The sequence below is a fragment of the Moschus berezovskii genome, chromosome 6, assembly GCF_049115385.1.
Source record: "Moschus berezovskii isolate FMDL1 chromosome 6, NW_MosBer_1.0, whole genome shotgun sequence".
Classification (NCBI taxonomy): Eukaryota; Metazoa; Chordata; class Mammalia; order Artiodactyla; family Moschidae; genus Moschus; species Moschus berezovskii.
Genome location: NC_142465.1, coordinates 110,537,046 through 110,564,089, shown reverse-complemented (window position 1 = coordinate 110,564,089; position 27,044 = coordinate 110,537,046). Strand labels below are relative to the sequence as shown.

The following is a 27,044-nucleotide window of genomic DNA, read 5'->3' as shown; positions in this document are numbered from 1 at the left end:
CTGCCTCACTCTGTTCCCGGGGGTCCCCGGCCTTTTTCTTCGAGCTCCTGAGCTGTGATGGGCAAAAAAGGAGGTGCACCCGGTTCGGGGGTGGCGCTCCCTGGGTGTCCCGACCCACATCCACACATTCGTCCACTGATGCCCTGGTGGTTTCTGCCCAAACAGGTCCAACGGGCGCTCCTCCAAGCGGAGTCTTGGAGGGCAAGGCCGGCACCATTACCTCCAACGAGTGGGGCTCTCCCAACTCCCCCGAGGGGAGCAACGTCTCTGGGGGCAGCCAGGCCTTGGACAAGCCCATCGACAATGACGCGGAGGGTGTGTGGAGCCCTGACATTGAGCAGAGCTTCCAGGAGGCCCTGGCCATCTACCCGCCCTGCGGTCGACGCAAGATCATCCTGTCAGATGAAGGCAAGATGTATGGTAAGGAGGCTGTTGGGTCTGGGCAGCCATACCCCTGTTCAGGGTCCAGTCCCAGAAATAGTTTCAGCACAGCAACCAGGTTCCCGCCAAGTGATGGAGGGGTGTGACTTCCTGGGACTCCTCCCAGGTGGGTGCTGCTTTATTCTGTCCTGGACTCCTAAGGAATGGGAGGATCTTGGAGGAGAAGCCCTTGGATGGATGTGGAGGTTGCTAAGAAGGTGGTATGGGAAGACTTGGAAAAAGTGGCAGAACGTCCCCCCAGGGCAGACTGGGCAAATCCCTCCAGCCGTCCTCCAGGCAAATGCCTGATCTTCTCTCAGCTTCCCACCTTGACTGTGAAGGGTGTTAGGAAGATGTCCTTGCTCATCTCCTCCCTCCCTCCCTCCCCCAGGCAGGAGTCTGTTGTGTACCAGGTGGGGTGGGGCAGATCTATGCCCTGCTCGGTGGGGGTGGTGGGGGTGGTGAGCATACATGTAATCGTACACAGGGAAGATGGCGTGTCTCCAGAGAGGACAGTGATCAGGAAGGCTTCCTGAGCCATTAAGATTGCGAACATGCTTAGTGTCCAGCAGCCGGTGGACTGGGCCATTCGCCTGGTGCTGTGTTGACTTCTGTGACTGTGTTTTGTTTTTTAAACTTTTCGTGTTAGATTCACGTATTAACACCGTTGTGATGGTTTCAGTGCACAGCAGAGTGGCGCAGCCACACATACACATGTATCCATTCTCCCCAAACTCCGCTCCCACCCAGGCTCTGTGTTGACTTTTGGGTGGAAGATACGGTATCTGGGGAAGCAAGTTCATTTCAGTTCAGTCATTCAGTCGTGTCCGACTCTTTGTGACCCCATGAATCACAGCACGCCAGGCCTCCTTGTCCATCACCAACTCCTGGAGTTTGCTCAAACTCATGCCCATGAAGTCAGTGATGCCATCAACTATCTCATCCTCTGTCGTCCCCTTCTCCTCCCACCTTCAATCTTTTCCCCAGCATCAGGGTCTTTTCCGTATTGGAGTTTCAGCTTCAGCATCAGTCCTTTCAATGAATATTCAGGACTGATTTCCTTTAGGATGGACTGGTTGGATCTCCTTGCAGTCCATGGGACTCTCAAGAGTCTTCTCCAACACCACAGTTCAAAAGCATCAATTCTTCGGTGCTTAGCTTTCTCTATAGTCCAGCTCTCACATCCATGCATGACTACTGGAAAAACCATAGCCTTGAAGGAAGGCTTTGGGGAAGCAGAGCAAATAGTCACAGCTATTGGGAGGCTCAGCTCAGCCACTGGAAAGTCCCCCAGGACACTCATCTTGAGACACGGGTCTTGGGCAGGCAAGGGAGTCTCTGTAACTGACAGAAGCCTTCCAGCTCCCGTGCTGTGATTCCCAGGAAAGGAGGTACTTCAGGGTTCTGCTTCCTGGGTTGCCCTCTGCCCTCAATGAGATGACTCCAAGCCAGATGCCCTTCCCCCAGCACAGATGCTTTGTCAGCTGAGAGGGGCCCTTGGAGGCTGACACAATTCATCTCCTAGGCCTGCTGTAAGAAATCGCCACAAATTTAAGGGGTGCCTTAGACAAAGAAATGTATCCTCTGGAGGGTAAGAAGGGCAGAAGTCTGAATTCAAGGGGGTCTGTGGGGTTAGATGTGTTCTATGCCTCCCTCCTGGCTTCTGGTGGCAGCTGGCAGCCCTGGTGCCCTTGGCTTGTGGCCACATCACTCTCGTCGCTGACCCTGTTGTCACATGGCTGTCCTCTCCGAGTCTCTGTGTGTCCTCCTCTTATCAGGACACCAGACATAGGGGGCCCACCTTAATCCAATATGTGCCCAGCTGTGTCTGACTCTATATGACCCCATGGACTGTAGCCCCCCAGCCTCCCCTGCCCATGGGATTTCATCTCCTCCTCCAGGGGATCTTCCTGACCCAGGGATCAAACCAACGTCTTCTGTGTCTCCTGCATTGGCAGGTGGATTCTTTACCACTGAGCCCCCAGGGAAGCCCTCTATTCAGCATGCCCTCATCTTAACTAATTATGTCTGTCAAGACCCTGCTTCTTGATGAGGTCACGTGCTGAGCTTCCGGGTGGACATGAATGTTGGGGGGACACTGTTCAACTCAAATCAAGCGACCAAACCCGAAGCCTCTTACTCACTAGCCCGGGGTGCCGCGGAGCCACACAGCTCTGCCTCCTTTACCCTTTACCACCTATGAGGACAAAGGACTCCTTCTCCCCTACTAGTTGGGGAAGCAGGGTCCTTTCTGGACTCCGGGTCTGCTCCTCGGTCAGCAGTTAAAGCTGCTCATCCCTCCTTACTGGCCCCTTTGCCGTGGCTCTACTCAGGCCCTGTGTCAGCCCCCAGGCCGCCCTGCCTGACCCCTGTTCTAGTGGCTGCTTCTTACTTCTGGTCCCTGCAGAGACTTCGTGGAGGAGGCAGCACTGTGCATGGAGCATCCGTGGGTCCAGGTGGGGCTGCTTCATGGAGGCTCTGCCTGTGGAGATGGGGAGGAAGGGTCTCTGGTATCCAGGGTGCTTCCCACTGCTCAGTTGGAGAGTGGGGTGGCCTGCTGGTCATGAGCTGAGGGGCGAGGGTGAGAAGAGGGCAGGGAGGGGCAGGTGGGTGGCTGGACATCTGGCAGGTCCCTGGTGCGACTGTGATGGGTTCCCGGGCACCTGGCAGGATTCCTCTTCCTGCTTTCAAGGGACAGAGGGCCTGGCAAACACAGGTGGGCAGAGACGCTCAGCATGGGGAGGAAGCTGAGGTCACTGCCATGTAGGGAAGACCTCAAGGGATTGCAGACCATGGAGAGCCAGCGAGCAGTGTTTGAGGGCTGCTGTGGACCAGCTTTCCTTTGTGTGTGGTGGTAGTGTATACAGAACATCAAACTGACCATTTTAACCATTTTGCAGTATGCAGTTCAGTGGCATTAAGTATATTCACACGGTTGTGTGACCATCCCCACCATCCGTCTCTAGACTTTTCTCATCCTCCGAAACTGAAACTCTGCCCTCCTTAAACACTCACCTGCACTGTGCCCCGCCCCCGCCCCCGCCCCTGGAACCCGCCATCCACTTTCTGTTCAGTGGCTGTGACTCCTCTATGGACCTCATGTAAGTGGGATCACACAGTGCTTGGCTTCCTGTCCGGCTTGTTTCAGTGACCGTCGTGTCTCGAGCTTCCTCTGCGTCGTATGTAGCGGGTGTCAGAACCTCCTTCCTTTTGAAGACTGAGTCACGTTCCGTCATGTGGATGGACCCCACGGTGCATAGCTGTTGACTCAATTGATGGATGTTTGGGTGAACGCTTCAGTTTTTTCAGTCGTTCAGTTCCATTCAGTCACTCAGTCGTGTCCGACTCTTTGTGACCCCATGAAGCGCAGCACGCCAGGCTCCCTGTCCATCACCATCTCCCGGAGCTTGCTCCAACTCATGTCCATCAAGTCGGTGATGCCATCCAACCATCTCATCCTCTGTCGCCCCCTTCTCCTGCTGCCCTCAATCTTTCCCAGCATCAGGGTCTTTTCCAATGAGTCAGCTCTTCGCATCAGGTGGCCAAAGTATTGGAATTTCAGCTTCAACATCAGTCCTTCCAATGAACACCCAGGACTGATCTCCTTTAGGATGGACTGGTTGGATCTCCTTGCAGTCCAAGGAACTCTCAAGTCTTCTTCAACACCACAGTTCAAAAGCATCAGTTCTTCGGCCCTCAGCTTTCTTTATAGTCCAACTCTCACATACATACATGCCTACTGGAAAAACCATAACCTCTACCAGACCGACAGTCGTTATGGGTGGCTATTTCTATCTGTAGTCATGTAGAGAGATATCGGGGTTGGGAGACTTGAGCTTAGTCCCCTGGTGATGCGACTGAGGCAGGGTTTGGGAGAGGCAGGTGCACTTTCAGCAGGCCTGGGGGGTGGAATTCTCTTCGGCAGGAGGGGAGCCGATGGGCGGGGGAAGCGAGATGAAGACAGCGCCTGGCCCACAGTGCTGGTCTTGTAGTGTCCTTTGTGGCCCTCCTTCCCGTGAGCCCAGAGATAGAGAGGGGCTGAGGGTGGGGGGCCACCCAGGAGGAGGAAGACAGGAGAGGGGCCAAGGAGGCCAGAGCTTCATAGTGACTGTTTTTGCCGGGGAGGGGTGAGTAGGGAGGGGTTACAGCCTCTGAGATGCAGAGAGAGCAGCTCAGAGAGGCTGAGTCCCCGAGTCGCTCAGGGAGTAAGTGGGGGCTGGGGGGTTGCTCAGCGCTCCCTGTCACCCCAAATGGCCCCGGTGAGCTCTTTGAAGCCAGTTCAGCTCCCGCTTGGCCCCGGCTCAGGTGGGTCAGGCTCTGGGCAGGGGGACCGGAGGGCGGGCCTCACCCTCCCCGCAGAGTCTGGTGACCGACCCAGCCCCCACAGCACCTGTCCTCCTTGGGTACACATCCTGCCTGGGGCCCAGACGCTGGCTTCTCCCAGCTCCCTGTCTCCTCTTACAGGCGCGGGGGCTGAGCCAAGGCGGGGCCTCGCCGGGGAGTGGATGGGGCTCTCTGCCCGAGTGAGTGGCCCAGCTGGAGGGTATATATAACTCTGAGCTCAGGCCTGGGCGTGGGATGGGCCCCAGACCCAGGGGGAGGGGGAGAGGGACCTGCTGCCAAGCTGACTCAGACCTCGGGCTGCTCACCACCCTCCTCGGCTCCCGGACCCACTCTTGCCACCCTCCGTGCCCCCGCCCGACCTGAGCCCTGGGCACCCGGGAGGCCTCCTCTCCTCCCCCACAACCCCTGACCCTGCATCCAGAGGCCTCAACCTGGCTTCCAGGTGGGCAGCTGGCTTCTCAGGCAGGAAGAGCAAAATGCCCAGAGGAATATCTGAGACCTGGAGTCTCTGAGGATGGGGGTTCAGGCCTGTCCCCAGCCCAGCCCACGCACTCCCAGAGCAGGGCCACCGATCAGGGTCAGACAGGCGTGCAGATGACACTCCGGTGCAGGGACCTGCCTATGCTGAGCCTTCCCGGGCCGGGGCTCCCTTCTCCGGCTCCCGGCAGCCTTTGTTTTTGCCGTGTCATGGTGTGACCCTCACCCTGGCGCTGCTGGTCACTCTGACCTCCTGGCCCAGCCTGGCTCTGGCCCCGTGGGCAGGTGGCGGGAGGTGAGCCTGGCCCCAGTGGCCTCACTCTCCCTCCGGCTGCTATCTTGCTCCTGTCCTTCCTCCTCTCTGCCCACCAGGCCCCTCACCTTCTTGGACGCTGCTCTGAATCTCCCAAGTGTCTGCCCTCGCCCCGACCCCTCTTTCTCCCGGGTCTCCCTGGGTGCCTCGTGGCCTGTTAGCCGTCAGGTGGTTCTTATCCAGCACCTGCCTCTTATCTAGGACCAAGCCAGGCTAGGGCCATGGCATCTGTTCTCTCCAGCTTCATGCTTGAGGGAGATGCAGGAGGAACATCTTTTTAAAGAAAATGGATGGCACTCATGTTGGGTAGAGGAGTCCGCCAGGGGCTCGCTTACCTTGGGAGCTTTCTGGGAGGAAGTGGAGCTTGGCTGTGTGGAGGAGGGCCAAAGGGAGTGATCCTTGGCCTAGAGGTGGAGACTAGCCGTGTGGGTTTGGGGGTTCCCCTGGGGATCTGGGCAAAGCACTGCGATCAGGGGCCATCTGAGATGCATGCATGCTAAGTTGCTTTAGTTGTGTCTGACTCTTTGAGACTCTATGGACCGTAGCCCACCAGGCTCCCCTGTCCATGGGATTCTCCAGGTAAGAATACTGGAGTGGGTGACCATGGCCTCCTCCAGGGCATCTTACCCACTCAGGGACGAACCTGCATCTTGTACGTCTCCTTCATTGGCAGGCGGGTCCTTTACTACTTGTGCCACCTGGGAAGCCCTCATCAGAGGTGAATCACTAGCTTGCAAGAGGCAGAGCATAGGCTGGACCTGGGTGGGGCTCTGGTCACTGCAGGGACAGCACAGGTCAGGAAGCCGCAGTTGACTTCTGCCCGCTTCCTTGTGGTCCTTGGCCCCTCCACCGCCCTGTGCCGTGTGTCTCCCTCATCCGGCCGAGGTCCCTGGCCTCCTGTTTCTGGAGGCTTGACGATGGGCACCTCTGCCCACATCCACTCTGTCCAGGGCTCAGCGTGGCCTCGGGCATGTTGTTTACCTCTTCTCAGCTTCAGTTTCCCCATTTGAGAAACGGGGAGAGTAATAATACTGCCTTTGGGGGGGTTGGTTTTATTACTCATATTTTCATTTTATTGCTCATATATTACACATATACTCACAGTACTCATGTGAACAGCCAACTCATCATATATTTTATTGTGGGAAAATACACAGAACTTAAAATGTACCATTCTGACCCTTTTTAAGTACGCCGCTCAGCGGCATTAAGTACATGCACAGTGTCGGACAACCATCCCCACGGACATCTCTGGAACTTTTTCCTTCTTCCCAACAGAAACTGTACCCATTAAACAGTAACTCCCGTTCCTCCCTCCCCGCAGGCCTCTAATCTATTTTCTGTCTTTATGAATTTACCTATTCTAGGTACAGCTATGACAAACTTAGGCAGTGTATTAAAAAGCAGAGCTATCACTTTGCCAACCAAGATCTGCATAGTCAAAGCTATGGTATGTCCAGTGGTCAGGTATGGATGTGAGAGTTGGACCATAAAGAAAGCTGAGTGCTGAAGAATTGATGCTTTCAAACTGTGGTGCTGGAGAAGACTCTTAAGAGTCCCTTGGACAGCAAAGACATCAAACTAGTCAATCCTAAAGGAAACCAACCCTGAATATTCATTGGAAGGACTGACACTGAAGCTGAAGCTCCAATAATTTCGCTGCCTGATGCAAAGAGCTGACTCATTAGAAAAGACCCTGATGCTGGGAAAGATTGAGGGCAGGAGAAGCGGGCGACAGAGAGATAAGATGGTTGGATGGCATCACTGACTCAATGTACATGAGTCTGAGCAAACTCCAAGAGATAATGAAGGACAGGGAAGCCTGTCTATGGAGTTGCAAAGAGTTGGACATGACCTAGTGACTAAACAATAGCAACAACAGTTTGGGTACATCACAGTAGTGGAATCATACAGCCCTTGCCCTTCTGTGTTTCAATTATTTCTCTCCGGACAGTACCTTCAAGGTTCATCCATGTTGCAGCCTGCGTCAGAACTTCGTTCTTTTTTTTTTTTAATTGCTGAATAATTCCATTGAATTCCATTGCATGGCTGGACCACATCTTATTGGTCCGTTTAAGCTATTAATTTACATGTGGGTATTTTACCTTCCGGATCTTGGGAATAGTGCTGCTGTGAACGTGGGTGTACGGATAGTGCTTTAAGGCCCCACTCTCAGGTATTTGGGGTGCGCACCTACAGATGGAATTGCCGGATCATATGCTGACTCTGTTTAACTTTTTGAGGAGCTACCAGACTATCTCCCACAGTGGCTGCACCAGTTTACATTCTACCAGCAGCGTACAAGTGTTTTAATCTCTTCACATCCTTCAGTTCAGTTCAGTTCAGTTCAGTCGCTCAGTCGTGTCCGACTCTCCACGACCCCATGAATCACAGCACGCCAGGCCTCCCTGTCCATCACCAACTCCCGGAGTTCACTCAAACCCATGTCCACAGAGTCGGTGATGCCATCCAGCCATCTAATTCTCAGTCGTCCCCTTCTCCTCCCGCCCCCAACCCTTCCCAGCATCAGAGTCTTTTCCAGTGAGTCAACTCGTCGCATGAGGTGGCCAAAGGATTGCAGTTTCAGCTTTAGCATCAGTCCTTCCAATGAACACCCAGGATCGATCTCCCTTAGAATGGACTGGTTGGATCTCCTTGCAGTACAACATCCTTGGCAATACTTATTTTCCGTTTTTCCCCGATAGCCATTCTAGCGGGTGTGAGGTGGTATCTCATGGTTTCATTTGCATTTCCCTAAGGTTAGCAAGGAGATCCAACCAGTCCATTCTAAAGGAGTTCAGTCCTGGGTGTTCATTGGAAGGACTCATGCTAAAGCTGAAACTCCAATACTTTGGCCACTTCATGCGAAGAGTTGACTCACTGGAAAAGACTCTGATGCTGGGAGGGATTGGGGGCAGGAGGAGAAGGAGATGACAGAGAATGAGATGGCTGGATGGCATCACCGACTCTGTGGACATGAGTTTGAGTGAACTCCAGGAGTTGGTGATGGACAGGGAGGCCTGGCGTGCTGTGATTCATGGGGTCTCAAAAAGTCGGACACGACTGAGCGACTGAACTGAACTGACCTGAAGGTTAGTGATGTTGAGCACCTTTTCACGCCCTTGTTGAAAGAAGGCACGGTCTTTGGTATCACTGCTGGGCCGAGAGGTGCCCAGTGAACAGCGTGGGCTGCAGCGCTTGGGGGGGACCTCTTCCCTGCCCTCGAGGAGCTCAAATGACTTGAGCCCAGGGAGCCACAGACCCTGTGCCCCGGGCCTGGAGGCGGGAGTGGGCATGCCCACCTGGGCGGTGGCCTTGAAGATGGGGTTGGATTTCACCAGAAGCCCCAGAGCCCTCCAGGGACAATGGTGGTGACAGCTCGGATGTCAGGCCTGAAAAGTGTCTTCTCCACAAATAGCCTTCTCCTCCAGCTGCAGGTGTTTATAGCTTCAGCTGACCCCTGGCCAGAGCGGCCCCCAGGCCAGGCCACGTGCATGGCAGGGGGAGGGGCTGGCCTCCTCCGCAGCCACCCTCTGAAAGGGTGAAATGCCAGCTCCTCTAAAGAGCTCCCTCCCTATGAGGACTCTGCTGAATATCTCCCTTTGCTTCAAAAGGGAAGCTCATGCCCTTTTCAACTTTGAAAACGAGTTTTCAGTTCAGTTCAGTCACTCAGTCGTGTCCGACTCTTTGCCACCCCGTGGACTACAGCACGCCAGGCTTCCCTGTCCATCATCAACTCCCAGAGCTTGCTCAAATTCATGTCCATCGAGTTGGCAATGCCATATAACCATCTCATTCTCTGTTGTGCCCTTCTCCCACCCTCAGTCTTTCCCAGCATCAGGGTCTTTTCCAATGAGCCAGTTCTTCGAATCAGATGGCCAAAGTATTGGAGTTTCAGCTTCAGCATCAGTCCTTCCAGTGCATACTCAGGACTGATTTCCTTTACAATTGACTGGTTGGATCTCTGTGCTGTCCAAGGGACTCTCAAGAGTCTTCTCTAGCACCACAGTTCAAAAGCATCAATTCTTCAGCACTTAGCTTTTTTTATGGTCCAACTCTCACATCTATACATCACTACTGGAAAAGCCATAGCTTTGACTAGAAAACTAGTTCTAACAGGACTGTATTATCAATATTAGCAAAAAAACCCGTCTTTCAACCCTCCTTAATGGGCATAAAATTTGAACATGTTTATGGCTCAGAGGGAGGCCTGATGCAGGAAGGGCATGAGACACCCTAGAGTCCTGTCCCAGATAGGATTTGCAGATGGGATAAAGGTTCATGTGTGGCTCATGTGTGACTGAGCAAGAGCCTGGGGTGACTGGCAGAATGCGTGTGACTCTGGGTGTGGGCTTCAGAGTAGGTGGTGGTCACTTGGTGTGGCCCCTGCTTTGGGACCGCCCCACCTTCAGCCGGAGGGTCAATCCCTATGGCCATCCTCACCCATGGAGGCTGGGGTCATGGGTGTGTTCAGGGTGGGGGCTTTGGGCACATGTTCTCTGACGCATGGGCCACCTTCTGGTGGGGTGTCCTTTCCAGCCCCACCCAGACTCTCTCTGGGGTTGGCACTGCCAGACTGCAATGCCCAGCTGCCCAGCTGGCCTCCACTTGGTCCAAGCTGGCCTCCTACTGTCCCAGTCTGTGATCTCAGTCCCTGGAGGGGGTTTGCAGCTGATGGCAGAGCTGGGACACGGTGCAGGTCTCTTGTCTTCCTACCGGCTCATCTGGACTTCCTACCCGGTTCCCTCCGCCATCGCTTTGCTCTGCTGCCTTCACTGTGACTTCGCGGCTCTGCACACTCCCTATGTCTCTCTGCTGCTGCCCAGGCTCCGGGGTCCTCCTGGCATCCCCATAACCTTGGGTGCGTTGGCTCCCACATCTCTGGAGGCCACTGTCCAGGAGAGAGTGAAAGCAGGGGGTCGGGCTCTTGGTCCAAATAGTTGGCCTTCCCTGCAGGACCCGGGCAGGGTCAGGACAGTGAGACATCACTAAGGACTTCACACAGAGGCCTGGGGTGGTGGTTGGGGAACTGGTACAGACCATCCATGAGGAAAAGAAGCCATTGTGAATCCCTGGGTGTGGCCTTCGAAAACGGATGTTCCGTGGCCCTGGGTCAGTAAAAGAGCACTTTGAATAAATCATGTCTCCTCTCTGGGCCTTTCTTCTCACTTAGGTTACATAGGACCCCTGGGGCCACCTGGTCAGTCCTCTCACTCTTATGTTAAACGGAAGTTAAGAGATCGGCTCTAGGGACTTTGCTGTGTGGTCCAGTGAATAGGACTCCCTGCTCCTAATGTGGCACCCTACTCCAGTACTCTTGCCTGGAAAATCCCATGGATGGAGGAGCGTGGTGGGCTGCCATCTGTGGGGTCGCTAAGAGTCGGATACGACTGAGCGACTTCACTTTCACACATTGGAGAAGGAAATGGCAACCCACTCCAGTGTTCTTGCCTGGAGAATCCCAGGGACGGGGGAGTCTGGTGGGCTGCCGTCTGTGGGGTCGCACAGAGTCGGACACGACTGACGTGACTTAGCAGCAGCAGCAGCAGCAGCTCCTAATGTAGTGGATGTAGGTTCGATCCCTGGTCAGGGAACTAAGCTCTCACATGCTGCATGGTGTGGCCAAAACAAAAAACAACAAAGAGAGACAGAGAGAACCAGACTGCCTTGATTTGAATCTCAACCACTTGCTGGCCTCTGATGTAAACAAGCTGGCAAACCTCTCTGTACCTCAATATCCCTGCGGATGAAATGGAAATGATAGAACAGCTGCCACAGGAGGGCGAAGGTGTGAACACACACAGAGCAGTTACCATCTTCACTCTGTATTTGCACAGGTGCCTGTTTGCTCCACAAGTGTTCATTACTGTTACTATTATCACAAGAGTGAAAGAAACCACAGCAGTTCCCTATGTTTGTATAAAGTCTGGATCAGATGCCAGCTGGTCTGGAGGCAGTAGAATGGCTGGGTTGACCTCACGAGGACTTCAGGGTGCAGGAAGGAAGCTGCTTGTCTCCCTTGGCTCCAGACACCCAGAGACACCCGGGGCTCCACTGCCACCCCGGGATCCTCCACTGCTGACCAGCACAAAGGGACTGGCTGGGGTATGCTCAAAGGGGCTGACCAGGGAGAGGAGGGCAAATCTCCTCAGAAGGAGAGAAGCACAGCTGGGAAAGCACAAAGACAGCAGAGCCAGCCTTGGACCCCTGGGTCTGGCTCCTCTGGCCCCACCGCTGGCCTCGTGCCCAGGACCAAGAGGCCTGTCTGGAGGCAGAGCTCCTGGACCCTGTAGCAGAGACAGAGGTGGTGCTGGACCTGGGTAGGGCTCTGTCTTCAGGACCTGGGGGGTCTCTGTGATGTGGGGAGAAACAGTCTCAGCCAGGGGTGGGCAGGGGCCTCCTGGCTGCTGTTTAACAGGGCTTCCCAGGTGATGCGGTGGTAGAGAATCCACCTACCAATGCAGGAGACACAAGTTCGATCTCTGGGTTGGGAAGATTCCCTGGAGGAGGGCATGGCAACCCACTCCAGTATTCTTGCCTGGAGAATCCCATGGACAGAGGAGCCTGGTGGCTTGCAGTCTGTGGGGTCGCGAAGAGTCGGACACGACTGAGCACACACAGCAGTGAAGGACGTGCCACTGTGTCCAGGCCAGGAGGCCCTCCCGGTCTGGGAGTGGGCCTCCCACAGTCGGAGCACCTTCTCTGCCAGGCCCTGAGCCACTTCCAAGTGGCTGAGCCAGGACTTGAACCTGGGCCTTAGTCCTGCATCCGCTGGTGCCCACCTGGGTGAGATGCTCCATCTGCCTGTGCATCTGTGGGGCAGGTGTATTTCCGGTGAAGTCAGTGAGGCTCATTCTTCAGGGTCCTCACCTGCCTGGGCCCTTTCAGGTGCCTAAACTTCTAATTTAATTTATTTATTTATACTTAAAACTCCTTTTATTTATTTGGCTGTACTGCTTGACTTGTGAGATCTTAATTCCCTGACCAGGAGTTGAACCTGGGCCCTAGCAGTGAAGAGTTGGCTCACTGGAAATGTCCCTGATGCTGGGGGAGATTGAAGGCGAGAGGAGGAGGGGCCGACAGAGGATGAGATGGTTGGATGACATCACCGACTCAATGGACCTGGGTTTGAGCAAACTCAGGGAGACTGCGAAGGACAGGGAAGCCTGGCGTGCTGCAGTCCACGGGGTTGCAAAGAGTCAGACGCCACTGAGCAACTGAACAATAACATCTAGCAGTGAAAGCATGGAGTCCTAACTATGGGAATTTCCAAAGCTGTTTATTTTTAATTAAAATTTTAAAATAACTTTATTTAAATCTGATTGACATGCACAAAATGACACATATTTGAAGTGGACAGTTTGGTAGGTTTGACCATGTGTCCACCTATGGAGCCGTGACCACTGTCAAAAGAATGAGCCCACCCTCACCTCCAGAAAGTCTGAACCTAATTCTGTGTTTGTATTTCTAATTTCCTTTTCTCAAAGAGAGCCTCACAGTTTTCAGATGCTTTCGGACCCACGGAAATCTGGATTTGCTTCTGTCCTGAGAGGCTCAGATGAGACCAGGCTAGGAGAGTGCTTTGAGAACGATGCCAGACTCATTGAAAGTGGATTATCTGTATATTTGTTTCTTCTTTAATTATTTTTTCTATTTATTTATTTTATTTTCAATTGAAGGATAATTGCTTTCTAGTGTTGTGTTGGTTTCTACCTTACAACCACATGTATCAGCCATAAAAAAGATTTTTTTCTATGTGGACCTGTTTTTTAAAGTCTTATTGAATTTGTTACAATGTTGCTTCTCCTTTAGGTGTGGTTTTTTTTGCCTGTGAGGCATGTGGGATCTTAGCTCCTCTGACCAGGGATCAAACCCACACCTTCCTGCATTGTATGAAGAAGTCTTAACCATTGGATTACCGGGAAAGTCCCCTATTTGCACTTAAAATTTAACTCACTTTTCCTGCAGAAGATGTGACCAATATCAGATCATTCATTTAGCAAACATTTAATGAGCGCTTGCTGTGTGCAGCACTTTTCTTAGTTTTAGGTATAAACAGGAGATTTCCTCCTGTTGGGAATTCAGGGGTAGATGGGCAGTTTGGGGGTTTGTGGGGGTGACCTCAGCTTTCAGTGGGGTGTTTAGGGAACACGTCCACCCCTCTAGTGGCAGCTGAGCCAAAGTTGCCTTCGGGAAGTGAAAGTGAGGGAGTGGGCCTCGAGCGTCTCTGAGCAGAGGACAGGACATACAAAGACCCTGAGGTGGGAAGGCCTGGCACGTCCAGCAAAAGCTCAGAGCCTCAAAGGTTGGTGGTGTGGGGTGAGGGACGGACAGAGCTGGTGATAGGTGGACAGATCCTGGGGGAGCCTCTGGGCTGTTGTAGGGATTTGGACACTTTCTAGGCTGGCAGGTGGGAGTCCCTGGAGGGGCCTTGAGTTTTAATAGCATCACAGTGACTGCTATGTAGAGAATGGACTCAGAGTAGGGAATTCAGCCGGGGAAGGTGGAGGGGGGGGGATGAAGGGGATGGATTCCAACCTAGTTTGAAAACAGAGTCATCAGCTTTTGCTGGCAGACTCGTTCATTCGTTTGGCACAGAGATGCCAGGTCTGGGGATGCAGACCTGAAGGGAGGTGTGGTCCCCTCCTCTGTGATGCTAAGAATCTAGCGGGAAAAGACAGACGCAGAAGTGATGGGCTGCTGCACTTACGAGGGCTGGGCTGGAGCAGCAGGAGAACCGGATCCCGGATGGTGACCAAAGGGTCCCCATCGGCTCCCCCACTGCCGGCACCATGCCCACCGGCACGGTACTCAGCCTCGGGGCCCCGAGAACCTCCACCCCGTCCGCCCTCTGTCCCTGAACTGTTGGCAGTGGACTCTTCTTGTGGGCCTGGAGCTCGTTTGATTAACAGGAAGGGAGACTGAGCTCCAGAGAGCTGTGGTTGAGCCAGAGTTCAGGTCTGTTCCCAAGTCTGTACAATCTGGACACGTTTGAATGATGAACCTATGGCCGTCAGGGCCCAGGTTTTAGACAAGGAGGCCGTGTGAGGGTCTGGAGGGAAGTGAGCAGTGAGCGCCCAGAGCGCATCTGTGGAGCTGCCAGGTTGCAGCCTGGCTCCTCGACTCCCAGCCTGTGACCACTTCTCTGCTGTTCACAGCTGTAGCATGACTGCCTCTGGTTAGACATGGAGCAGGACTGTCACGCGTCCATTGGACTGCCTGCGGAATAACTTTCCCTGGGAAGCTTTGAGAAGGGGCGTGGTGCTGGACCAGCCCACAGGCAGTGTCCCCAGGGTCTGGACCTCCCCCTCCTTCCCTGACACAGACAGGTTTGTGCTCCCAGGCTGGCGAGTCTTCCTGGCAGACAAGACCTGCTGAGGGCGACTCTTGATTCAGCCTTGGCAGTGGGGAGAGGTCACCTGGGGGGACCACGTGGCCTTGGCTGGGCGCCCTGGTTACCACCCAGGTGGCTGGTGGCCCGCTCATTTCGCTGCCTCCCTGCATCAGCAGCTTCTTATCCCCCGCAGGCCTCCTGGCGGGCTGGCTGGCGACTGTGCCCACAGGTGGAGAGAGGAGGTCATCACTCCCGCTCAAACCCTCTCATCCTCCATCTCCCCCAGTGCCCTTCTTTATGGTCGAATCCTACCAGTGGTCAGTGCAGCTCAAGGCTCACCTGGCCACCCAGCCTGATCTGGCCCCTTGTCCTCTGAGCATGTGGTATGGGCCCCGTTGGATGCAGGCACTGGGTCGTCATGTGGCTGCACGGGTGGTGAGCTCCTGGAAGGCAGGGAGCCCTCATCCTGATCTCATTCATGACCAGGGAGGACGTGGGGTCTTGTAGCATCTCCTCTAGGAGGCTGGGCTGGCGGGAAGCACTCGTGTGACCTGGTGATGGTCTAGCAGGAGCCGTGGAGCTGTGTCCCTCCAGAGACGCTCCTTGCGTCCCCCATGCCCTCCGCTGCCCACAGACAGGACAGACACCCTGTCCAGTCCTGCTCTTTTGTGGAGGTAGTGGGGACCGAGGGAGCTGTCCGGAGCCAGGACCAAGGCAGGGAGGCCCCAGGGGAGGCATGAGCAGAGGTGGCTGCCAGGCTGCAGTGAGGGGAGGCTCTGGCAGGGGGATTCCAAGCTGTGTGCCCACCAGCCGGAGACCCATGGCCCTCTCATTGTGTCCTCAGGTTACCATCCCCCAGCGAGGCCTTGGCTCCCTCCTGCTGCCTGGAGATCCCTGGGATCTAAGAAGGGTGGAGGGCAGGGTCCTGCAGAATCATCACCCCAAGTGCCAGGCAGGTGGGCAGAGGTGAGGGCTGGGGTCCCTTGGGCCCTCCCACTGAGAGGCTTCTATGTCTCTGCAGGTCGGAATGAGCTGATCGCCCGCTACATCAAGCTCCGGACAGGGAAGACCCGCACCAGGAAGCAGGTGGGCCCTGGCGCGGGTGCCCCGGCACCTCGGTGGCTCCCGGGGTGGCCCTGGTCCTCTGCGGGGCCAGGTGTGGGCTCTGGGGGCCAGCTTGGGAGGGGCCCTCCACTGAGTGTGCCCCAGATGGTCGGTTTCCCTGGGGTCGCAGCCACCATCGCTGGGAGGAGAGAGACCCCTCCCCTGCTTCTGGCCAGTGGGAGGACCGCACCTCTGTTCAGCTGGGAGGGTGGGGCCGAGGCCCGTCGGAGACGGCTCTTTCACTCACTCAGTCATTCAGTCTGTGATGTGGATGGGGGGCTGTGGCGGGGGGGGGGCGGGGGGGGCCCATGGGGAGCGGCCTTCGGGGGGCAGGCAGGAACAGGAGTCCCTTTTTCTGCCTCAGGTGTCCAGCCACATCCAGGTGCTGGCTCGGCGAAAAGCCCGCGAGATCCAGGCCAAGCTAAAGGTAAGACTGGGACGGCGGTGGGATCGGGAGCCCAGGGTTCGGGAGGGCCGGCCTCTGGGACTCGGGGCTCTTTCCCCAGGAGGAAAAGTCTTCCTGTGGGTTTCGGGGCTGCCTGTGGAGCCAGTGGGCTTCATGGTGCTGAGGAAAGTGGGGTTCAGCCTGTAACCTGTCTCCCCCATCCGGCAGAGGACACTGACCACTGACTGGCAGCTCTGTGTGTGTGTGTGTGTGTGTGTGTGTGTGTGTGAACGGCCAGGTTCAGCATCCTGGGAGGCACAGTCCAGTCTCCTGCTGTGCACTCCAACCACCACCGCCCCCACCCCAGCTCAGAGGGACAGTGCACACCCCGAATCCCATGGTTAGGCAACAGGATTGACCTCCAGACCCCTTTCCTTGAGGACCCCTCCGCCTGAGGGTGAGGGGCCTGGGAGGCACCGCTGGGGAGAGGGGTTCCATGCTGGAGGAGGGGCTGGTAGAATTCTTCCTACCCAGCTCTCTGGGACTGGAAGTTCCTGCCCCTCCCTGGATCAGCCCCACCTTGCAGGCCTGGACAGGTGACTGTGCTTAAGGGGGCCAGCCCTGGTGGGAGTCCCCACCCCGTGGGACTCAGCCCTTCTGGATCCCATGGAGGAGCCAGCATTTGGGCCTTAGACCAGACCAGTAAATCCATGGACATTAAAAAAAATTTTTTTTAATTTTAAATTTTTGACTGATCAGTTCAGTTCAGTCACTCAGTCGTGTCCGACTCTCCGCGACCCCATGAATCACAGCACGCCAGGCCTCCCTGTCCATCACCAACTCTCGGAGTTCACTCAGACTCATGTCCACACTGTACTGTGTAGCTAATAGGATCTTAGCTCTCAGACCAGCAATTGAACCTGGGCCCTCGACAGTGAAAGCGCAGAGTCCTAACCACTGGACCACCAGGGAACTCCCCACAGACATTTTTTAAAGCAGTGGAAGCCTTTCTGTTTTTCTCACTCATTGAATTATCACCGATAGGATGTCAGAGGAGCTGCTGTGGTCAAAGTTAAGTTGGCGAGGAGCAGGCTAGGGACCCCTCCTCTAAGTCCCTCTCAGGCCCCATGACTCTTGAACCCGAAAGCATCCGAGAACCCAGTTTCAAAGCCCCTGGGTTAGGACCACAGAGGACCCCTCTGGGACTTCGGCCCATGACCCTGACATTGGAGCCTGGAAGGCGTGGGTGGGAGGCTGTGGGAGGCTGCCCCTGCTGCCCACCCGGCTCCATTCCTCCTGCATCAGCCCAGCTGTCCCTGCCCCCCACAGCTGCGGCCCAGCCCTTGCCCCTTTGCCCCCAGGACAGCTGGCTGGCTGCAGCTGCTGGTCCCTCCCTCTCAGGCTGGCACATGTACCCGGACACCCTCAACCCTGGCACCCGCTTGTTCCCCACTCCACTCTCTGGCCGCCCTGTGACTCCCTGGGGCCCAGCGGGGCACCTGATGGAGAGTGGAGTGTCCAGGCTTCTGTTTAGAGCCGTTGAGGGGAGCTGTTGATTCCCGAGGGGCCTGGCTGTACGGCCCACGTGTGCTGGAGGGACTGAACCTGTCCCTGTCCATAGGCTCTGATGAGGGGCCAGGACAGCCTCAGTGGACCGCGAGACAGGCTTCAAGGGGAGCCACGGGTCCTTTAAGTAATACACGCATTTTCTTGCATATGCACTTAGGGGAGAATTTGGTCTGAGGATTTTACCATATTCTCCAAGGGGTCTGGGGCCCAGTGCAGTTAAGCTCCCCAGTGGGCAGCAAGGTCAGTTGGAAATCTTTGGGTCATTGGCCTGATTCTGCCCGTGAGCACTTGGCTGGGTCATCCACCTCAAGCTCCAGCCAGCTTCCCCGCCTATAAATGACAGGGTTAATCAATCAGGTACTGTCTGAGGTCCCCTCCGACCTCAAAATTCAGTACCAGGTCATTGATGTCACCCCCTCCACTCCCCCTGATTCCTGTCTCACTTGCTGGTCCCCGGCTGTTCATTTAGGCTGGCTATGAGAAGGGAATACAGGTCACTGACACAGGGTTGGAGCCATCCAGCCTCCCAGGGCCGTTGTTAACAGGGGTCTGTTAACAGACCCTTTTCCTGGGATGTCGCCCCATCCGTGTCCTGGAGGGAGCAAGCCTGGATGATGCTCCTGAGACCCCCAGAGTCCTTGCAGAGAGGCAGCCTGATACTTTGGTTAACAGGGATCGCCTCAGAGCAGGATCCAAGATTGGCCCCAAAAGGATAGTGGGCTGGGGTGCCCACTGCTCAGTGTGGCCTCTTGCGCCCTCTGTGCTGAAGACAGGGTTGCCCTCAGGTCCTGACCTGCCCCTTCCTTGCTCTGCTCAGCCCCTGGGCCTGCAGAGGTCAGAGGTCATGGATGGTCATGGACCCACTTCGCAGGGCAGACCATCCTGTGACCCCTGTCAACACTCAGGTCCCCTAAATTCTCTGAGCCTCAGTTTATCTTAGAATGGGGGTGTGATGTTCGGGGATCCTGTGATGTTCGGAGCCAAAGTGAGACAGCGTTCTTTACTTTCTGGGGGCCGTCTGGTGCCCCGTGACCGTAAGGGTCCCTGAGAGGCCGGGTGGAAGGGCCTGGCCCCACACCGTGTCCCACAGGATACCAGGCTCACCACTCGGACCTTTGCTGTAATGCCACCCACCTGGCGAGTGAAGGCACAGCAAACCCAGCTGTGAGCTGAGAGGCCCTCCCTCAGCAATCAGCTTACTTATCACTCGGGACAGATTTGGGTCACCAAGTTGGTGATTAAATAAAGGGCCCATGTATTTTTTCCATTTAAAAGTAATCCACCATAAAGATATGGGATTTCTAATCACAGCTCTGGAGTTGACAGAACCCAACATTGTAGCCGCAGTGATGCTGCCTGCACCAGCCCACTGTCTGTGTGTATGGTCTTATTTCCTATCCATATGGACTTTTTGGAATATAGGATGTTGTCTTATTGCTTTAGAGGCCCTTCGGGGTTAGGGAGCTCAGGATGGGACCATTGGCTTCAGTTCAGTTCAGTCGCTCAGTTGTGTCTGACTCTCTGTGACCCTGTGAATTGCAGCACGCCAGGCCTCCCTGTCCATCACCAACTCCCGGAGTTCACTCAAACTCACGTCCATCGAGTCGGTGATGCTATCCAGCCATCTCATTCTCTGTCGTCCCCTTCTCCTCCTGCCCCCAATCCCTCCCAGCATCAGAGTCTTTTCCAGTGAGTCAACTCTTCACATGAGGTGGCCAAAGTATTGGAGTTTCAGCTTTAGCATGAGTCCTTCCAATGAGCACCCAGGACTGATCTCCTTTAGAATGGACTGGTTGGATCTCCTTGCAGTCCAAGGGACTCTCAAAGAGTCTTTTCCAGCACCACAGTTCAAAAGCATCAATTCTTTGGCACTCAGCTTTCTTCACAGTCCAACTCTCACATCCATACATGACCACTGGAAAAAACATAGCCCCATGAACAGTATCAAAAGGCAAAATGATAGGATACTGAATGAGGAATTCCCCAGGTCGGTAGGTGCCCAGTATGCTACTGGAGATCAGTGGAGAAATAACTCCAGAAAGAATGAAGGGATGGAGCCAAAGCAAAAACAATACCCAGTTGTGGATGTGACTGGTGAGAGAAGCAAGGTCCGATGCTGTAAAGAGCAATACTGCATAGGAACCTGGAATGTTAGGTCCATGAATCAAGGCAAATTGGAAGTGGTCAAACAGGAGATGGCAAGAGTGAACGTCGACATTCTAGGAATCAGTGAACTAAAATGGACTGGAATGGGTGAATTTAACTCAGGTGACCATTATATCTCCTACTGTGGGCAGGAATCCCTTAGAAGAAATGGAGTAGCCATCATGGTCAACAAAAGAGTCCAAAATGCAGTACTTGGATGCAGTCTCAAAAACGACAGAGTGATCTCTCTGTTCGTTTCCAAGGCAAACCATTCAATATTACAGTAATCCAAGCCTACGCACCAACCAGTAATGCTGAAGAAGCCAAAGTTGAACGGTTCTATGGAGACCTACAAGACCTTTTAGAACTAACACCCAAAAAAGATGTCCTTTTCATTATAGGGGACTGGAATGCAAAAGTAGGAAGTCAAGAAACACCTGGAGTAACAGGCAAATTTGGCCTTGGAGCACAAAATGAAGCAGGGCAAAGGCTAATAAAGTTTTGCCAAGAAAACGCACTGGTCATTGCAAACACCCTCTTCCAGCAACACAAGAGAAGACTCTACACATGGACATCACCAGATGGTCAACACCGAAATCAGATTGATTATATTCTTTGCAGCCGAAGATGGAGAAGCTCTATACAGTTAGCAAAAACAAGACCGGGAGCTGACTGTGGCTCAGATCATGAATTCCTTATTGCGAAATTCAGACTTAAATTGAAGAAAGTAGGGAAAACCACTGGACCATTCAGATATGACCTAAATCAAATCCCTTATGATTATACAGTGGAAGTGAGAAATAGATTTAAAGGACTAGATCTGATAGATAGAGTGCCTGATGAACTGTGGATGGAGGTTCGTGACATGGTACAGGAGACAGGGATCAAGACCATCCCCATGGAAAACAAATGCAAAAAAGCAAAATGGCTGTCTGAGGAGGCCTTACAAATAGCTGTGAAAAGAAGAGAAGTGAAATGCAAAGGAGAAAAGGAAAGATATAAGCATCTGAATGCAGAGTTCCAAAGACTAGCAAGGAGAGATAAGAAAGCCTTCCTCAGCGATCAATGCAAAGAAATAGAGGAAAACCATTGGCTTAGACAAGTATTAACAAGGATTTATTCTAAGCAGATGATACTGCTGATTCATTCAGAGCCTGTGCCGGGTGAGCCCATTTTTTTGGGAGGGTCTTTGGACCACAGAGGACAGACAGTCACATTCTGACACATAAAAGGCTCAGGAGCTGTGGATGCCCGTGGTACGGTTGACACCCACAGGCCAGGTCTGAGACGGGGACCACAGGAGACTGGCCCTTGCCACCGTCCATGTGACTGGAGATGACCCCTGCCAAGCGTATTTCTGCATCCTGTCCTGTGAGCCAGGGGGGCCCAGATGCCTCTGGTGTGGAGGTGAGCGAGGCCTGGGTGGTGTCTATTCATAGGTGTCCCTTAGGTTGGTAACAGGAGAGCTGTGGTCTGGCCTTTGAAGGTGACCTTCAAAGTCTCTTTACTTTTTTTCAAACTTTAAACTTTCTGTTTTGTATTGGGGTGTAACTGATTAACAATGTTCTAGTAGTTTTAGGTGGACAGGGAAGGGACTCAGCCTGACGTGTGTGTGTATCCATTCTCTCCCAAACTCCCCTCCCATCCAGGCTGGCACATAACATTGAGCAGAGTTCCCTGTGTTATTCAGTAGGCCCTTGTTGGTCATCCATTTTGAATATAGCAGTGTGTACCTGTCCATCCCAAACTCCTTAACTATCTCTTCCCCCTGGCAACCGTATGTTTGTTTTCTGTGAGTCTCTCTCTGTTTTGTAAGTGGGTTCATTTGTATATTTTCTTTTTAGATTCCACACACAAGGGATGTCACACAATATTTCTCCTTCTCTGTCTGACTCACTTCACTCAGAATGACACTCTCTAGGTCCATCCACTGTTGCTGCAAATGGCATGATTTCATTCTTTTTAACGGCCGAGTAATATTCCATTGCATGTATGTACCACATCTTCTTTATCCATTCCTCTGTTGATGGACATTTAGGTTGCTTTCACGTCTTGTCTATTGTAAACGGTGCTGCAATGAACACTGGGGTGCATGGATCCTTTCTGATCATGTTTTTCTCTGCTATATGCCCGGGAGTGGGTCAAAGTCTCTTTAAATGCTAGTGCGACAGGCAGGACAAGTGTCCCCTTTGACAGGTGAGGAAAGGGGTCAGAGCCACCCAGTGACTTACTCAGAGTCACAGGGAAGGTTCACAGCCCTGCAGGAGCAGGAGCCTGGTCCCAGGGCCTCTCCTGGCCTGCCACGGTGCTCGTGCTGAGGCCTCCCCCCCAATGTCTCCCCAGGATCAGGCAGCTAAGGACAAGGCCCTGCAGAGCATGGCTGCCATGTCGTCCGCCCAGATCATCTCCGCCGCAGCCTTCCACAGTAAAATGACCCTCACCCGGGGCCCAGGCTACCCAGCAGTCTCAGGGGTAAGTGGAGCTGCCTGCAGCCGGAGGCTGGACCGCCCCGTCCTTCTCCCTCCTCCCCCTTCTGAGGAGACACGACGCTGGCCATACCACAGTTCTCACCTGCGTCTTCTCAGGGAAGGAGGGACCAAGGACCGAGAGCCGTGCAGGTGTTGGAACCGCCCTCTGGGGGCCTTGGCAGGGACACAGGGCAAAGCCACGCCATCAGATGGCCAGCCCGGGGTCTCTGCAGAGTTGGCCCGGTTTCCTGGTGGTGCTAGTGATAAAGAACCCACCTGCCAAAGCAGGAGACATGAGAGACCTGGGTTCGATCCCTGGTTAGGGGGGAAGATCCCCTGGAGGCGGGCATGGCAACCCACTCCAGTATTCTTGCCCAGAGCGTCCCATGGACAGAGGAGCCTGGTGGGCTACAGTTCATAGTAAAGAGTGGGATGCAACTAAAGCAACTTAACATGCGCACATGCAGAAGAGGCATCTGAGACCCCAGGCTTTGGTGCAGCACTGGCCAGTCCCCAGTAACCCCCAACTCCACTTGGCCTCATCCCCCCTCCCCCTCAGGAGTTCCGCCCGGGTGGAGGCTGACGTCCAGGAACAAACTCCTCTTGAATGTGAACTTCTTGGCCTGAGAACGGGTCTCTCGGCCGCTCTTAGAACAGTCCAGGAAGGCCCCTCCTTCCCAGGGCTGTGTCCGCACGGGGTTTTTCCCGGCTGTCAGGACTAATGAACCACCCCAGGCCCGAGAACACGGGACAGTCTGGCGAGCCTCTCATCCAGCCGTTTTTCAGTGTGTCCAGAGGCCTCTAGTCCAGCAGGGCGTTGAGTAGACAGGACAACAGGACTTGAGGTGTGCCCACGTGACTTTGGGTTGCTCAGATCTAAGCAGGATGCCTGACTCCAGGACTGCTGGGGGCCATGCTTGGCACCGTCACAGAGGACTTGTCTCTGAGGGAGGAGATGGGAGGAACCGAGTCTGGGAGCCTGGGGGCTTCTCCTGGGAGCCCCTCATTGGGGGGCATTCCTGGGGCTGGGCTTCCTGGATGCATTCTCTGGGAGGCCATGCTGCCTGGGTGGAGGCAGGGGTGTTAACACCCTCCCTAGCCTCCGGGCCCAGGCTCCAGCCTCCTTTCCAGCTCTGAGGTCCCTGCCATGTCTGCCTCCACAATGCCGGCCATGCCCACGGGGCTCTGCTGACCCTGTGCTTTTGCCTCCTCAGTTTTGGCAAGGAGCTTTGCCGGGCCAAGCCGGAACGTCCCATGAGTGAGTATGGCTTCTGATTGCTCCCTGGGCTGCACTTGAGCCTGTGAACCATTCTGTTGACCCCGGCCGCAAGGTGGGCGGGCTACAGGGTGGAGTCAGCCTTTCCGGGTGGCCCTGTGCTTAAGGATGGGGCCCCCGGGTTTTGCCAAAGCCCTGGTCTATCCTGGGTGGGGCAGGGCCTGAGCTCGGGACCCGAGGGGAGGAAGCTGGCCTGCGTGGGAGGGAGGAAGTGATGGGTTTGCCCAACAGACATGCTGCTTCCATGGGTCGGCCAGAATCCTGAGGGAGCAGGAGGCGAGAGTCCCCAACCCCACAGGCTGCCTCACAGACAGCGCTGGGGCCTGACCGAGGCTCCATGGCTGCCCCAGGCTCACACATCCTCTCTCGTCTCCTGCAGTGTGAAACCTTTCTCCCAGCAAACCTACACTGTCCAGCCGTCACTGCCTCTGCCAGGTGGGTGGGCAGGGTCTGACTCCCTCCTGTGTCACACCCTGTGGCCCCTGCTTCAGTCCCAGGCCCCGACAGCTGGGTGCCCACGCACCCTTCGACGCCGTCCTGGTGCGTGCTCAGACCGTGCACCCCGTCTCCTGGCTGCACCCCAATTCTCTCCAGAGCCGAGACCCCTGTGTGCCCAGGGCTGCCCATCCTCCCCAGAGAGACTCAGGGCTGGCAGTGTGCCCACGGTTCAAGGGGCACGGTGGGTGCCCTAGGCAGCTGCTCCACCTGCCTGTGAGTCCCGTCCAGCCTGGCTCTTGGGCTGGCCTCCCTCTGGGACACTGTAACCCTCTCCTTCAAGACGGGCTTCCCGCAGAGCCTGGCTTTCCAGTCTGGAGCCCCTGGTTAACAGAGGGAAGGCTCCTGAGACGGGCAGACTGGGCGGCACCCTGGCTGCTCACGTGACCAGCTCTGTCCCTGCCTCTTTCCCAGGAGGGTCCCTCCACTTACCCCTCTGCAGGGCAAGATGGGATCCTCGCCCTCAGCCACCTTTCCTGGTTTGGGATTGGCTCCTGCCTGCATGCTGGCCTGGCATTTCCTGCTCTGAGAGGAGCCTGCCGCCCTCCTAGGTTCTTGACGGCCGCCTGGGCCACCCCCACCCCCCTAATCTGTGCTCGCCCCTCTCTGCCCGTCAGCTTCTCTCGGGCCCTCCTCGTTCCGGCCTGGGTCACTGCCGTGGCCTCTTGCCCAGCTTCCCCATCTGCAGCCATGTCCTTGCTCTTCCACCCCGTAACTCACCCATCGTCTTTTGAAAGCGCCTTTCTCACTGCGCTGCCTCCAGCTTAGAATGCATTAGCGGCTCCCTGGCGATTGCCACTCTCCGTGCACCCAGGCACCCTCCCAGGCTGGTGTCTGGGTCTGTCCTCCGTGTGTTGGGCCACGTCCAGTGTGCCCCCACCGGGCAGGACTCGGGAAGCTGCCCTTGGACGAATGAACGAGGGATTCAGCTCATGCGTCCGGCGTGTGAGCTGGTGTGTCCAGCGTGGTCCTCCGCCCGCTCCTCTGCCATCCCTTCTCTGTCTCCTCCCCGGGCTCCTGACCTGCCTGCCTCGGCTGCCCCCTTGTCCTGTCTGTCACCAAGTCCTGCACTCTTGCTCCCTCCGTGTCCCTCCTGTGTCCCCTCCTTGTCACTGCCCTCTTCTTTTCCCCCCTTGAGAGGAGCCCACGAGGCCCGCGTCTCTGGCCAGCCTCGCCCCTGCCCTGTCCCTCCTCCACAAGGAGCAAGATGTGCAGAAGTGCTCGGCCAGTCACCCCTCGGCCCTGCTTAGAATCTTCCGTCACCTCCTGAGCTCAGGCTCAAACCCGTATTCCTCACCCAGCAGCCAGTCACCCCTCGGCCCTGCTTAGAATCTTCCGTCACCCTCCTGAGCTCAGGCTCACTCGGCCCTGCTTAGAATCTTCTGTCACCCTCCTGAGCTCAGGCTCAAACCCATACTCCTCACCCAGCAGCCAGGCCCCAACTCACAAGCCTTGTTTCCGGCCCCCGCACAAACCTGCTGGACGGAGCCTCCCAGCCCACTGAGCATCCGGCCGCCCCATACCCTCTGCCTGGAGCCCATTCCCCTGTCTCTGCTGCTGCCTCCTGCTCCTGCCGCATCACTTCTTTTTATTTTTTTATTAATAAGTTTATTTTTAATTGGAGGATAATTGCTTTACGATGTTGTGTTAGTTTCTGCTGTACAATGGTGTGAATCAACCATAAATATACATATATCCCCTGCCACTGGAGCCTCCCTCCCACCCCTGCTGCATAACCTCTTTAAACATCAACTGCGGAAAGCCTTTCTGACCACCTCCAAGGTAGACCAGGAGCCCCGCTGCAGCGCTCAGTCTGTTCTCATCATGTTCATTGCTTCACTTAATCACAAACCTGCATTCACTTCTGGGCCAGATGCTGTCCCAGGGGCTGGGCAGAGACTTGTGTCATTGTAGTCATTTGTCGAGTTATCTCCCTGGCTGGACCTGAAGCCCCTCTAGAGCAAGAACCAAGCAGTGCCTGCCCTGGAAGCCCTGGGTCCAGCAGGCATTCCTCTCGTCCCCTGCCCCCAGCCACCCCTGCCCCCTTGCCCCTGCACCACCCAACCTGTCCCTGGCCAGCATCATATCACTTGAGAGCTGTCCTGTGCCCAAAAGGGACTGAACTGTCAGGGCTGAGCTCCCTGCCAGGGCTGCCCCTGGACCACTGGCCAGTGCTTTGCCCCCACCCTCATGCCTGCTGGGAGGCGCACAGCAGGTTCCGATGGGTCTGGGGGTCTGGGGGAGGCTGGTGTGGGGAGGCTGTATGGGCTGGCTCCCATGTGCCATCCACCGTGTGCAGGGTTCGAGTCTCCAGCAGGACCTGCCCCGTCGCCCTCTGCGCCCCCCGCGCCCCCATGGCAGGGCCGCAGTGTGGCCAGCTCCAAGCTCTGGATGTTGGAGTTCTCTGCCTTCTTGGAGCGGCAGCAGGACCCCGATACGGTAGGTCCTGGCCTTCACCAGCTGGGTTTTCTCCCGCCCCGTCCTCAGTCCTGGAGGGTGCTGCTCCCCAGCCTCCTCTGGCTCCTATTTTACCTGCTTTGGCTTTCTGTCCCTGCCCTCTGCCCCGCTCCACCTTGGGACTGAATTTAGGTTCCCTGTTCCTTCTCACCCTCTCCTGGTTCACCCGTCCTCCCCCTGGCTTCTCTCTCGTTGGACCTCGCGTCTCTCCCTCCCCTGAGCCCTCCCCATCCTAGTCCCCAGTCCCTTCACGTCCT

The 27,044-nt window shown here is 55.4% G+C and overlaps 1 protein-coding gene across 4 annotated transcripts in view; it reads left to right on the top strand.

The window, feature by feature from the left end:
- The window catches only part of TEAD4 (TEA domain transcription factor 4), a 68,710-nt gene that overhangs the window by 29,433 nt on the left and 12,233 nt on the right, over positions 1-27,044 (top strand). For 2 of the 4 annotated variants that reach the window (XM_055394277.2, XM_088837415.1), the window contains 7 exons: positions 166-420; positions 15,910-15,974; positions 16,357-16,419; positions 22,435-22,563; positions 23,774-23,817; positions 24,215-24,270; positions 26,630-26,769. In XM_055394277.2, the coding sequence (XP_055250252.2) occupies positions 166-420; positions 15,910-15,974; positions 16,357-16,419; positions 22,435-22,563; positions 23,774-23,817; positions 24,215-24,270; positions 26,630-26,769 (752 nt within the window). The remainder of the gene's footprint in view (positions 1-165; positions 421-15,909; positions 15,975-16,356; positions 16,420-22,434; positions 22,564-23,773; positions 23,818-24,214; positions 24,271-26,629; positions 26,770-27,044) is intronic. The other 2 variants (XM_055394278.2, XM_055394279.2) reach the window with 2 other exon arrangements.